At 44.7% G+C, this 14,434-nt stretch overlaps 2 protein-coding genes across 3 annotated transcripts; both read left to right on the top strand.

The window, feature by feature from the left end:
- Nucleotides 1-207: 207 nt before the first annotated feature.
- LOC115738963 (glyceraldehyde-3-phosphate dehydrogenase, cytosolic) lies at nt 208-3,185 on the top strand. Its single transcript, XM_030671785.2, has 12 exons — nt 208-338; nt 440-463; nt 567-667; nt 756-871; nt 978-1,077; nt 1,358-1,504; nt 1,601-1,661; nt 1,747-1,844; nt 2,049-2,191; nt 2,318-2,401; nt 2,634-2,723; nt 2,870-3,185. The coding sequence occupies exons 1-12, from the start codon at nt 335-337 to the stop codon at nt 2,913-2,915; spliced, it is 1,014 nt and encodes a 337-aa protein (XP_030527645.1). The 5' UTR covers nt 208-334; the 3' UTR covers nt 2,916-3,185.
- Nucleotides 3,186-8,972: 5,787 nt separating this feature from the next.
- LOC115738961 (pentatricopeptide repeat-containing protein At3g04130, mitochondrial) lies at nt 8,973-12,780 on the top strand. Of its 2 annotated transcripts, none has more exons than XM_030671782.2 (2): nt 8,973-10,631; nt 11,814-12,780. In XM_030671782.2, the coding sequence occupies exon 1, from the start codon at nt 9,131-9,133 to the stop codon at nt 10,622-10,624; it is 1,494 nt and encodes a 497-aa protein (XP_030527642.1). In that variant the 5' UTR covers nt 8,973-9,130; the 3' UTR covers nt 10,625-10,631; nt 11,814-12,780. The 2 variants fall into 2 exon arrangements, with proteins under 2 accessions (XP_030527642.1, XP_030527643.1); XM_030671783.2 differs by having other exon boundaries at nt 11,753-12,780.
- Nucleotides 12,781-14,434: the final 1,654 nt, after the last annotated feature.

The following is a 14,434-nucleotide window of genomic DNA, read 5'->3' as shown; positions in this document are numbered from 1 at the left end:
GAGCTCGGCGCGTGTCCGTGGTCCCATCCGCCATCCGGAACCAGCGGCTCAAACGGAGTGCCGCGTCTAATTAAAACAGCGGCTCGAAGAGGCAGCGCATCCTTCTTTCGATTTTCAAGGGGGATTTCGTTTTGCCCAAGCAAAGAGAAAAAGAAGCGGGACCCGCCTCAAGTCACGTGACGGGAGCCGAGCTAACTCACCGCTCGACTCGCTGTATAAATTGCCCCTCATCACTCACTCTTGTCTCAACCACACACAGTCAAGTCTTTCTCTCTCCTCTGCTTCTCGTCTTCTCTCTCGTCATTTCTAATCCCTCGTCGCGCGGCGCTTGATCATGGGTACGATCTCTTGTCTCCCTTCGTTCGATCGTGAGTTTCTTCTCCTTCTTTATTCGGTTTGGTTCGATGCTGATGTGTTTTGTTTGGATCTGTCTTGGCAGGGAAGGTTAAGATCGGAATCAACGGTCAGTGAGCTCGATCGCGATTCGACTGTGTGCCTTGGAGCTTGATCGGGAGATCTCCGTTTCTGTGGCTAATTTAGGGTTGATTTGGTTGTGTCTTGTTCAGGTTTCGGAAGGATCGGTCGCTTGGTCGCGAGGGTCGCTCTCCAGAGGGACGATGTCGAGCTCGTCGCCGTGAACGATCCCTTCATCACCACCGACTACATGGTACGTGCCTCCTCCTCCGGTTGATGCGTGTGTTTGTGGTTTGGCGTGGGCCGATTCGATGACTCTTTTCGAAATGTGGTGGATGCAGACGTATATGTTCAAGTACGACAGTGTTCACGGCCAGTGGAAGCATCACGAGCTTAAGGTTAAGGATTCTAACACACTTCTCTTCGGTGAGAAGCCAGTCACTGTTTTCGGCATCAGGTATAGCTTTTTCGCCTTTTTTTTTTTTTCTGTCGGTTTAATCTTCTACGAAGCGGTGTGGTATAAGATGGGATCTGGTGCCATAATGCGTTTAATTAATTTACAGGAATCCTGAGGAGATTCCATGGGGCAAGACTGGAGCTGAGTTCATTGTGGAATCTACCGGTGTCTTCACTGACAAGGACAAAGCTGCTGCTCACTTGAAGGTTCGTTTGTCTACATGCTCTCTTGTTATGCTTGATTAGAGATCTATTTCAAGGATTTCGTCTGGACTTAAGACATAATGTATCCTGAGTAGCATGCCCTCTGTTCTAGTGGACATAATAGTAGATCTTGGGAAGATTCTGGTGATTTGTCAGAAGTGACTTGATGCTTGATTACTGACATATTACTTACGATGATAGTGGCCCTTAAAATTTCACTATCTGGGTTAGTAAAATCACGTTATGTTATGTTAGATTGACGAGGCATTCGATCTGTTTTTAGGGTGGTGCTAAGAAGGTAGTCATTTCTGCCCCAAGTAAGGATGCACCCATGTTTGTTATGGGTGTGAATGAGAAAGAGTACAAGCTAGAGCTTGACATTGTATCCAACGCCAGTTGCACTACCAACTGTCTTGCTCCTCTTGCCAAGGTTCGTAACATGACTAATTGTTTTTTAAGCGTTCTTGATCATTCCCGGGCTTTGCGAACTTCATTTGTGAAGTGACCTCATTCTTGCAAATTTCAGGTTATCAATGACAGGTTTGGCATTGTTGAGGGACTTATGACCACTGTCCACTCCATTACTGGTGCCGTTTTTGTCCTCTAAAGTAATTCAGTGCATCTAATCAAAACATAAAACTGACACGGGTTGGTTCCTCATTTGTGATACAGCCACTCAGAAGACTGTTGATGGCCCATCATCGAAGGACTGGAGAGGTGGAAGAGCTGCTTCTTTCAACATCATTCCCAGCAGCACTGGTGCTGCAAAGGTACCTTGAACTGTAAAGTTTCCTGATTATTGGTGAATTGTGATAGTAAAATGCGCTCTTTTTCGTCTCTTCTGGGTTGGTTTGCCGCAGCTCCATATTTTGCATTATCTGGTGGCATTATTGGCTGTAAAATTCATTATCTCGTATATTGTGCTTTGCGGAGCTCAAATTGATTTTGCTTAGCCATGCATCTGGTGCTTATAGGCCGTGGGAAAGGTATTGCCTGCCCTCAATGGTAAGCTCACTGGAATGGCCTTCCGTGTTCCTACTGTCGATGTGTCGGTCGTGGATCTCACTGTCAGGCTTGAGAGGGCGGCAACTTACGAGGAGATCAAAGCTGCCATTAAGTAAGTTTTAAATAGTCTTTGGATTTGTCTATTTAGGAATATATTTTGTTGCACGAGCTGTACTTAAGTCTTCATTATGTTTACATGCTACTTGCATGTTCTCATTAAATTGATTGGCCTTTTTAGGGAGGAGTCTGAGGGCAAACTCAAGGGGATTTTGGGTTACACTGAAGAGGATGTGGTCTCCACAGACTTTGTTGGTGATTGCAGGTGCGATGATATACCTTAAATCCATTTGAGTTATGTTCGGTTGCAGATTGTCTTAGAAGCATGAAGGATTCAATATTTATAGCCTATTCATTGTCATCACTGGGATGTTTTAAAATAACATGAGCCATATCTGCTATGTCGTGAACTATAATCTCTTGTCGTATTGACGGACAGTTGCGCTTTCTCTGTTTATGCAAAAGTTTGATGACAGTTTCCTTGTTACTTTGTGCAGGTCAAGCATTTTCGATGCCAAGGCTGGAATTGCTTTGAGCAAGAACTTTGTGAAACTGGTCTCATGGTACGACAATGAGTGGGGATACAGGTAAATGCTCTTCTGCTCCTTCATATTGCTCTTACTTTGCTATTGTTGTCAGAACAGGTTTTCTTACTAAAATTAAATCATGTGATGTTAGTGGCATATGTGTAAAGGAATACTTGCCAAATGATGTGTATTTTCTGGTTTTGCAGTTCTCGCGTTGTTGACTTGATCGTCCACATGTCCACCTGCGCTTGAATTGGAAGCGGATCTTATGGTTAATGGAGGCTTTTTTTTGTTTGTCAAATGTTGGAGTATTTGGGGTTACTTAATACTCGGAACCATCGTATGGTCATTGCGAGCGTCTACTCATGCTTTTGTAGGGTCTTTCTGCGTTAAGCCCCCATGGTATTATGGTGTCCTCGCTCTTAGATGTTTGGACCAATAAAAGAGACAAATTGCGACACACCATTTTTGGGTGTCCTCTTGCTTGCTGAGGTTTTGAAATACTTATTGGACCTTTTGCTATTGCCTCTCTTTTCCATTTACTTCAGCTTTTCATCAGCTGACATTGTAAGAAAATGGGATTGTGTCATTCATCTTATATGGTTGTTCTAACTTTCTTAAAACGTTGGAGATCAGAAATAGCCCGATCGATCAGTTTGTAAGGATAACAACACTCATCTTTCACAGGTCCCTCCCTTCTACGAGAGCCCATTTATCCACCGTAGGGTTTCTGGTTAGCAATTTCTTGGGGACAGAGGAGCATAACGTATCATTCATGTGTAGCAATGATAACAAGCTTGGCTTATGTTTTGTGGAATAAGGGAGGGATTGCATTAACTTGTTCGTTGTATCATTCGGATGGAACTGTGTTTCACCAGATTCACAAGATGCAATTTACTTGTGATACAGATTTGATCTGCTTTCGACTGTTAAGCTTGTGGAGCACGTGTCGGTTCGATGTCTGCTAATTCGCATTTGGTCGCAATTGTTTGCCACTTAAGCATCGCCACGGTACCTAACGTCCGATCTGCCACAACCAGCACTACCGTCATAGATTGACGCTGGTTTAATTGGCACCATCATGATCATCATGTGGTGGCAAACGACCATCACACAACTGCCAGTGCCGCCTCACCTTTACCACCAGCGATGCGGCAACTGATGCTTAGAGTCTCAACTATCACTTTAATTGCATTCCTTGTGCGTACTCCCACATGACGGGGTTCGCTAGACTGGTGAGTTTGGAGCCATCATTATTAAGCCGGAAAGAGGACTCAGTCGTTTGCCCGAGTGATCTGATCAAAAAAGGATGGGGGGAAAAAAATAAATCAATGCTCGAGGAAAGAGAGAAAGAGATTGCTTGAATTGGATATATTTACTCGAATTTGACGAGTGGAAGCGTTTTAAAATATTGCTGCAGTTGTACCCCAAAAGGAAAAGTTGATTGTCGCAGATTTTCGTGCCGATGATCCCCTCCCGCCCGCCAGCAAAAGTGAAAAGACGCAAGCGAAAGACAACCGACAAACTTCAATTTTTCATGATCCCATTACGACAAACTAAAATCTAATGTGAACATTTAATTGAATGATAATTTCAGCAATGTAGCATGCAAATGAAGCACAATCTTACTATGGTTAAGATCGACAGATGTAAAATGTATCTAAATGAAAAAAACTTAGATTCCCAAGGATGAAACAAATAAAGGGTCGCAATTGGGGATTCGTAGGCTGCTGCTCTAAAAGGGAATATATGCTGCTCTTACTATGGGCGAATATATGCTGCCCTAAAAGGGAAGGTGGCTTGGGGATTCGTAGACTTGGGGATTGTAACAAGGCTTTGATGCTAAAGCATATTTGGTCTCTCTTCACCGATAAGGAATCTCTTTGGTGTAGGTGGATTCACTCTAACTTCCTGCGAAAGTCCAACTTTTGGATTGTCACCAGACCTACTATTTGTTCTTGGTCTTGGAAGAAAATCCTCGACCTTCGTCAAGACTTCTCTAACCACTTCAAATGGAAGTTGGGAAACGGTCTCTCAACATCTTTTTGGTTTGATCACCGGCATGAGAAAGGCCCTCTATACAAGTTCTTTACACCAGCAGAAATATATCGAGCGGGGATCCCTCGCATGATATCGGTACGGGATTTCTTTTCCTCCGACTTTCCACCATCTACTTTACTTACTACTATGCAGCCTTGGTTGGATCCGCTGCCATCTTTAGTGGAAACTATGGATGACAGGTTCAATTGGAGTGGTCACGCCTCCGGACGCTTCTCTGTCTCTTCGGCTTGGGACGTTATTAGGCCGAGAGGGCAAACTGTTCATTGGCACTCCTTCATTTGGGATAAAGCCTTCACCCCGCGACATACCTTCATTATGTGGCTAGCCTCTCATAGCCGTCTCCCTACCCAAACCTTACTTCTTCAATACCGTAGGATTGAGGATGGCGCTTGTGCTTTTTGCCGCAAGACACCGGACTCGGTCGATCATCTCTTCTTTGGATGCTCTATCACCAGTCCGCTAGCCTCTACCCGGGCTTCCAACTGCCTAATACATTGGCGGAACTGACCTTGGGATGATTTCATTAGATGGGCAAAGACACATTTGGGTACTTCCTCCTTCTCCCATAGGATCGCGAGATTTGCTCTTGGTGCTCTATGCCACATTATCCGGACTACGCGTAACGAGATACTCTTTCGCAACAAGCAACTATTTCCCCCTGCGATGCTTCTCCACCTCACCAGGCTCGTCAAGGATAAAGCCCTATCGTTGGGCCATATTAGAGATCATTCGCGAAATAGGCGCGTCCAAAACAATTGGGGGCTATCGGCATCTATCTTTGATGACCCTTCAAGCCGGGTGTAGACGCTACAATCACTGCTTTCTATATTGCAACTGCAGACCTTTAAAACATCTACCACTTTGGAAGGCTACGTACTGTTGGCCCCTGACCTAAAAGGGCTCTGCTGTTTTATCTGGCCCTTACCCATTTGCATCGTCTGCTAGCAGAAATGGAGACGCCTATGCTTGCCCTTCACGCTGGTTTCCTATACCTGCTGCTGTTTTCATCTTGCCTTCATATCGGCTAGTGGAAATGGAGACGCCCATGCTGCTCTTGATGCTGGTCTCTATACCCGATGCTATTTTCATATCGACTATATTTGCCTTTCCTGCCCACATGCTAGTGGCTTCCCTGCTTAGCGTGGCGTTTGTTTTGTTAACAACGATGCCCCCATCTTCTGCTGCTATGGGACTCCCCACCAAGGCTTCTTCTAAGCTCAATATCCTTTACACCTTGGGATGTTTTTGCTGCTATTATTTTCTGGGTTGGTCACTACTGGAGGATCAGGCTCTTCTTTCGACTGACCCCTCTCCCCTGCCTTGGCTCCTTGATTATGCATTCATGGAACTCTATTACTGCTGCTGGCTGTTGCTCCTACCACTTCCGGGTCTTCATTTTCACCCGATGTGGCTAGTGGAGTCCTCTACTGTCCCCACTGCTGCAGCTTGTTCGATCTACATATGATGCTCTTCCGTTGCTCCATACCTGTGCTCACTACGGCTACTGCTGGATGGTTGTTTGCTGCAGAGCCTTGGCTGATGATACTTTCTGTGGAGGTTTCCTTCGTTCTTCTGGTATTTATGCTGTTGACGCCAAATGTTCTAGCCCTTTTCTTGGGCTTTTTTCACACGTCGAGCTTCGTTCTGTGGAGTGTTCGTTTCGATGGGTGCTCTTGGCTATAACCCGTTTGCTTCTTCGCTGGTCGATGTTTTTGGCTGCTGCTCTTTCCTGCCTCCTCTCTGGACGACGTGGACACTGCTGCAACCTGGAAACCTCCCACTTTGGCCGTGGATGTTTCTGTGCTGATTCCTTTGTAATTCTGGCTATACCTCTCGCAGGTTTCCTTTTCTGTTAACATCTCCTGGAGCTGTCGCTGGTGTATAGTTTGGCGTCTGCTCTTTCTGTTTTGTTCCTCGGTTGGCTTTGTCCCCTTTTCTTACCTTGCTGGTGTCTTTCCCGTGCGTTCTTCTCTTCTTTTTCTGTTTTGCCACCCCTTCTCCTGGTGGTTTCTTTCTGTCCTCTCCCTTTCTTTGGCCGTGTTTGGCCTTCCTCTTGTGTTCCCTCTTCCCCCTCCCTGTTTTTCTGCTCTTGCGTTGCTTGTGTCTTTGTTTTGCTGCTCGGAGGCGTTGCTGCTCTGTACCTGATGACCTTTTCCGGAGCTGCTCTCGGGTTCGTGCTGACTTGGCTGGTGTTCGTGCTGACTTGGCTGGTGCAGCAACCTGCTTTTGCTTTGGCTGCTCTTCATCAACTCTCTACCTCTGCTGCTGCTTTCTCCTTGGGGCGGTCGCCGCGGTTCTCCCTCTCTTTGGTTTTGCTTCTACGGTGGCTGCTTTCTCGACAACTGGCCACCTCTGCTACTGCCTTCGCCAACCTGCTGTTGCTGTGGCTCCCTTGTGGCTGTTTTAGTCCTTTAGGCTGCTACTTACTGCTAATGGTTTTGTACCTATTCTGTTGTTCTTTGTCTAAGCTCGTGTTCGCTGGTGCTGCCTGGTTCTCCCCCTTCTGTAGTTGTAGCAGGTGTTAGCCCCATCGGCTACTTTCCCCGGTTGCCTTGCTTCCTCTCCCTTTCTTGCCGGTGTTCTCCCCCCCCTCCCTTTCTTTGGCCGCCTGTTTGGCCTTCTTTTTGTGTTTTCCCATCCCCCCTCCCTTTTTCCTTTTTGCACTGGTTGTTTTCTCTTTCTTTTGCTGGTTTTAGGCGCCGCTGTTCTCTGCCTATGGATCTCCCCTGTTGACCTCCCCTGGTGAGGCTCTTGGCTGCCGCGGCTGGTGCAACACTGCGGGTCTACTGTGCAACGGCTTCTTCCTCATCAACCTTCCCCCTCTGCCACTGCTTTCCCTATTTATGCAGCTGTGGTTCTCCTTTTGGCTGGTCACTTGTCGCGCTCACCCTCCTTGCGCTCCTACAACAAATCTGCTGCTCCCTCCTCCTGGAGTTTGCTCGTTGCCCTCTTTTGCTGCTGCTGTCATGCTACTTCCATTGGCTTTGTCGCTCCTTGCTGTGTACAGCTTTTGTTTAGTGTTGGTCTTGGCTATTCGCCTTTGTTCTTTGTTTCCCATTTGCGTGGCTCTACATGTCATGTCTTTAGTTCCTTTGTTTGCCGTTCGTCGGTTGTATTTTGCGGCCGGTTCACCGTTGAACTCCCTATGTCACCTATTGTGCCATATCGAGTTCATGGTTCTTGTGTCCGGTTTCCTTTGTACCTAGCTTTTTGGATGATCAATACATACTTACCTTACCAAAAAAAAAAAAACAAATAAAGGGTCCAATTGAGTAGATGTTCTTCTGAAAGCAAAATTTCATTTGGACAAAGTGTTAAAAAAGTCTTAAACTTATTCCATTTGTGTCAATTCGATACTAAACCTTCTGCATCGGTACCAAACCAATTCAATCCTAACTTTTTTTGCATTTATGTTAATTGAGTCAATTCGGCTAATCTTAGTCGAAAATTTGTTGATATGTCGGTTGTCTTACGTGGCACGCCTAGCGCCGATGTGAATTTTTTGTGTGGAGATTTTTAAATATTTATTAATAAATATTTTGGCGTTTCTACTTTTTCTTTTATCAATCATTAAAAAAAACCATTATTAAAATTATTTAAAAATATTAAAATAATATTAAGAAATATTCACGTCTGCGCCAGCCATGCCATGTAGGACAACAGACGTCCACATTAGCGAATTTTCAATCAAAATTGGCCCGATTGACTTAGTTAACAGAAAGACAAAATGTTTAGGATTGAATTAGCATCAATCCAAAAGGTTTATAACTAAATTGACACCAATAAAAGGTTTAGAACTGAATTAATACAAATACAATAGGTTTGAGATTTTTTTAACACTTTTCTCAATTGCATTTAGTATATGGAGAAGGCTAGATTCTCAAACATAAGATTCATGTGGAGAAGAATGTTGTTAGTGTGGGACCTGTATGCTGCAGTATATGATTTTCTGATCTTTGCAGACAATGACATAAAATGATTCGTGAATTTTACATCGTGATCCCTAAATTTTTTATTTATCCAACGTAGTCCCCGAATTTTTAAATTATTGATATGGTCCCTAAACTTTTGTACATAATATTAATGTTGCCCAGCATATTATGCTCAAGTTTAAATATAATATTGAATAAATTAAAAGTTCATGGCTAATTTACGCGATAAATCAAAATTTAGGACCATTTGCATCATTTTTTCGAGCATTTATCAGTTCAGTCATCCTAAATCCTAATCCCGTGCCTTGGAAGAGTTCCTCCGACCGTTCGTGTCGACCGGTCTCACCCTGTTTCCGCCTGTCGGCCCTACGGTCCAGCAGACGCCGACACGCTTCTCACGATTTGATCCCGCATTTGCTCAAAACTTCAAAAAAGCTCAATCAAACTCCCAATTCCCTCTCGTCCTTCTCTCTCATGAGCTTCTTCTCTTCCCGACCCATCGCCCGACGCCCCCGCATCTCCAGCTTCCCGTCGACCCGCCGGGCCACTCCCAATCTCTCCTCCTACGCGCTCCGCCACACCCGCGAAAGCCCGACCGGGGAGCCACCGTCCGACCTCGAGATCGTCGTGTCCAGAGTCCGCGCCGGCAGCAGCGAGCACGAAGTCCTCCGGTCCCTCGAGCGCGACCCCTCCTGCGCCTCCATCGAGGTCTCCCATGGCCTCGTCGAGAAGCTGCTCGATCGGTTCCGGGACGACTGGAAGTCCGCCCTCGGCGTGCTCCGGTGGGCCGGGCCGCGCGTCGAATCCGGCCGCGTCTCGCCGGAGGCGTACGACGCGGTCGTCGACATCCTCGGTAAGAACCGGAGGATGGATAGGATGAGGGAGGTTTTGGAGGAGATGAGCCGGAGCAAGCTCGTGAGGCTCAGTACGGTAGGGAAGGTGATGAGGAGATTTGCTGGTGCGGGTTTGTGGGAAGAAGCGGTCAAGGTGTTTGATGAATTGGGGGACTTCGGTCTGGAGAAGAACACCGAGGCCATGAACTTGTTGCTGGACACGCTCTGCAAGGAGCGTAGGGTAGAGCAGGCACGCTCGATTATGCTGCAGCTCAAGCCTCACGTTTTGCCCGATGCGCACACGTTCAATATTTTGATCTTCGGTTGGTGTAAGATTAATAGGGTCGACGAGGCGCAGTGGACCATGCAGGAAATGAAGGGCCACGGGGTTCGGCCTTGTGTCATTAGCTACTCAACGATCGTGCAGTTTTACTGTCGTCAGGGCAATTTCAATAAGGTCTATCAACTGTTCGATGAAATGCGGGGTGAGGGGCGCCCGCCGAATGTGGTCACTTACACTACGGTCATGCATTATTTGGCAAAGTCGGAGGAGTTTGATGAAGCGCTGCAATTAGCCGAGCGGATGAAATTGGATGGGTGCGAGCCGGATACGCTCTTCTACAATTGCTTGATCCATGTACTCGCGAGAGCTGGGCGAGTTCGAGATGCCGTGGATGTTTTTGAGGTGGAGATGCCTGCTCGTGGCGTAAGACCAAACACGCCTACCTACAACACCATGATTTCAATGTTTTGTCATCATGGTCACGTTCAGAAGGCGATGGATCTCCTAAAAGATATGGAAGATTCAAACTTTGCCGAACCTGATGTTCAGACGTACTATCCCTTGCTGAAGTCTTGCTTTAAATCTGGAAAAACTGACGGCTTTTTGAGCAGATTGTTGGACGACATGGTCAACAAGCATCACCTCAGTCTGGATGTCTCGGCATACACACTTCTAATTCATGGGTTATGTAGGGCGGACAAAGCTGATTGGGCTTACCTTCTGTTTGACGAGATGGTTGGTCAAGACATAACTCCAAGGTATCAGACATGTCGTTTGCTGCTGGATGAAGTGAAACAGAAGAACATGTATGATGCCGCTGAGAGGATTGAGGATTTCATGAAGAAATTGTGAGCACAAGGTAAAATATGTATAAGCTGACATCTAGTTTGATATGGCTTGAATATTACACTGAACAAGTAGCTGCAGCCCTTAATATTTGTGATCCTTCTTGTTTGAATGTTTGCTATTACTCTGAAGTTTTAAGTGGACAATGCTGTGAATCATGAATTAGAGTCCATTTCATTATTGAAAGCAAGGGTCCAGCTTGGTGAGATGACGAGAAAATTTAAGCGCAAAAGATGGCGGACAGACTTTGTTTTGGACTAAGGCATTCTGAAATCAACGAATGCACTCAAGGTTTCTGAAATAGCACTGTAAATTCAGAGAATGGAAAGTGTGACATGTCTTCATGTTTTTGGAATGGTTCGTGTATGAAACTTCATGTTCTTTTTTATTACGATCTAAAGGCATTATGTCCAATTACTGGAAGCTTGAATCCTCCATGAATGCTACTTGTTTTACTATTTCTGTTTTAAGAGCAACTATATCCATATAACACCTTGGTCGATATGTTAATAAGACAGAACTCTCCTTTGATATTCATAAAGTGGTTGTTATGTCAATGATGTGAATCTAACTTAAGAGCACCTTTGGATCTTCGTTTCTGTTCTTTTTCTTCCTTGTAAGATTGAAGTAAGAGGCCAACATGGTCATCTTTGCGAATCTTGAATTTGTTGTAGCCTAGAAGCAAAGAGAGTTTGAGCTAAATGGCCGACAATTGCCTCAAATCAGCTTGAATCCAGGAAATTACCTTGCCTATTGTTGCTTTACTGGCTAGTGAAGCCAACTACTCATGGGTGCGATTTTCGTTTCATAGATTTGAATGCCAAAATGACGTGCCACAGTAGAATGGTGTAGATAGAGATCATTGGATTTTGCTTTGATATTTAAAGGTAAGATTCATCTGGAGAATGCTGTCAGTGTTGGAAGCAGTATATGGATTTCTGATCTATGTAAAAGCATCTATCAGTTCAGTTATTTTAATCCCCACTTCTTTTCTCTCTTCCCCTTTGGTCAACACACACTACCCTGCTTGATGTTGGGAAAACAAATAGTATAGATTGTACTGACTCATGAACGTGCTCTTTCTTACGATGACAACCTGATATTCCCCTAACGAGATTGCTTCTGTTGCACCAGGCGCTGGAAGCCTTGTTTTGATGCTGACGTCGATAACCAAAATGTTGCTCAACAATCACAGGCTGTTAGGACAGCATAGGACACTTGTGGCCGGTGGAGGATGATGGACAGCTAGAGGGCAGAATTTGTTATCTGCCTGCGGCAAGAAAAATCCATCATCATCAATGGAGTTTCTGGGTAGAGCAAGCGCTGTTTTTGCTCACCACCTAGTCTTGTTGACGAATTCAATGAAAATCCTGAATGAAGAAGGGGATTGCAACGAACACCCGATGCAACATCGTGCCACGTACGTGCATGAAGCAGACAAACACATGGACTTGGACACTAGTCGAGCCTTATACTATGGGATTAGGGTTGGAGCTTGTTCTTTCAGTGGAAAGATAGATTGATGGGTACTTCACAGATCTGGCTGGGGATCAGATCAAGCAGAGACCCAAACATAGTAATATGCAATTTGTCCATGCAACGAGTAAAGCGCATAGGCTCAGCTTGTGCCGGCATGACTCGGGGCGGTGCCTTTTGCTGGTGCTGTTGGGAAAGAAGAGTGGGTGGCATTGGGAAGGATGGAATGGTTCATCTAACTCAACTGGTGATTGCGAGCCAAACTCTGCATGGGATTCTTCTTACGAGGTTGACGACTCTCCCGTGATTCCCTCAAACTTTATCCAAATCCTAGTCCCAAGTAAGGCCGAGAGAGAATCCACATCTCGTGATCCAAAGCACGACCCAACAACGGACATCCTAATCACTTGGGCCCCACGGTAGGGCCTCGCACATTCTTCCTCGTCTTCGACATTCCCATGTGCTCGATGGTCCACTTCCGTGATCATTATCCTTAATCGCTTCTTTGGACGTGGGACTGAACCACCAGATTGTCATCTTCCCCCTGGAATCTTTACTACTTAGGAGGTCGCCGCAAGAATCGCCGAACCCGGTCACGAGTACATGTCTTTCGATGTGACTAGAAATCTGTCTGAAACTCGACGTGGGTTTTCAGTTGATTCGTAATTGAAGCGGGGAAGAAAAGAGTTCGGAGCCAAGGAAAACGCGCATTGTGCTGTTCGTATTGCGTGATATTTTCGGACTGATCGAGTAGTCTTATTAATTAGACATTAAATGAGGGATTTGACCAAAAAAAAAATGTTAGATTAACATGTCTTTTTGAACAAATATTAAAACGCTTAATTGGTGTAATATCGGAACAACGGCCGACTGTTGAAGTGCAGCTTTGATGAGGATTTTGTGAAAAATATTTGTCCAGAAATAATCGCTTGAGATGCCTGAAATAATAAATAAATCATAAACATCCTTATCATAGACAATAATATATGTTTAAATATTTCGTGGGCAAGGAGAATATTTTCTGTTTATTGATTTTTATAAGCGTAGCAAGCCATCGTCTTTTTAGAGAACATATTTTTAAAATTAATCATATTTCGTGAAATAAACGCACTCCTAATTAAGAATTCTTGGACCTAAGTAAAGTCTTTAAATTGCTTCGTTTGAACTTTAAGACGTAAAATTCGAGAGTATTCTTTGAAATGAAGGGAATAAAAATATTTTCTCTTAATTTAAGGGATGATGGTAGGAAAGGTAGACTCCACGTCATCTTCGGATGGCTACCGCCACGTAGAGTCGTATAGTAGCATCCCGTGCCTAGGGTGAATCATCAAAGTTGCGGCTGCTGCGTCGTCGACCTATGCTTCGCACAGTATTTTTGAACCAACTTGTCGGCGATATATGCTTGATTTAAAGACACCGCGCGTATTATGATTAACAATATTGTTGGCTTTAGTCAAATTGCAGTCGGAAGATGAGGCAGGAGGGGCAGACCCATTGTTGCAATCGGCAAGGCTTCGAGGTTATCTAAAGGCCGGTAACGAAAGACAATCTCATCAATTTCTGTTCTAGGTTATGTATTAAGAAATGATGATGACACAAAACCTTAAAAAAAAATCTCAATTAATCTGACGATAATGCAGAAGTGCAGTGGGGTCCATGTAATGGAGCCCCTTGTTTCCTCTCGTCCACCGACTAATTATAAACAACCGACTAATCCTGCTTGTCCAAACATATGTTGGAGACACGCGCAAAGGGTGCGAGATTCTAGGAACAGGAACTCGGGGCCAAATCACAAGGAGGTCGATGCATGTGCATTCTTGACCAAGTTCATATATAAAAAAAATCACATTCATGTTGGATTCTTTAAACAACAGTCCCCATCGATGATGATCGGATCACCGAATACCGCGGGCCGACGATGCCTTCTTTCCATATAGTAATCTGCACATCATTGGCGAATGTCGCGACTTGGTAAAAATCCATTGAAGTATTCTCCGTAGCTGCATTTTCCCTTCTGCCAAAATCGTTCATCAATTTGTGAAATGAAAAGTCAATATTGATTTTTCTCCCGTCCCACAAACTTTTGGACTTGTTATGTACAGATGACCACGTTAGTAATTTTGGAGTTTATATATATATATAAAAAGAAGAGAATAGACTTTTTCTGACCTCAAAAACGGGAAGAAAGAAAAAAGAAAAAAGTACCCAGTTGCACACGCTATCAAAAGCTGGGCAAAAATTTGAAGTCATTTCTTCGAAAACCTTTTTTCGGCCAACCCATACATTGGAAAAGTTCAGCTCAAAAAGTCGACGGAATAAACCAAGGTCGACCGCATCATC

Source organism: Rhodamnia argentea, chromosome 1, assembly GCF_020921035.1.
Source record: "Rhodamnia argentea isolate NSW1041297 chromosome 1, ASM2092103v1, whole genome shotgun sequence".
Taxonomy (NCBI): Eukaryota; Viridiplantae; Streptophyta; class Magnoliopsida; order Myrtales; family Myrtaceae; genus Rhodamnia; species Rhodamnia argentea.
This window is presented reverse-complemented; position numbering and strand designations above follow the sequence as displayed.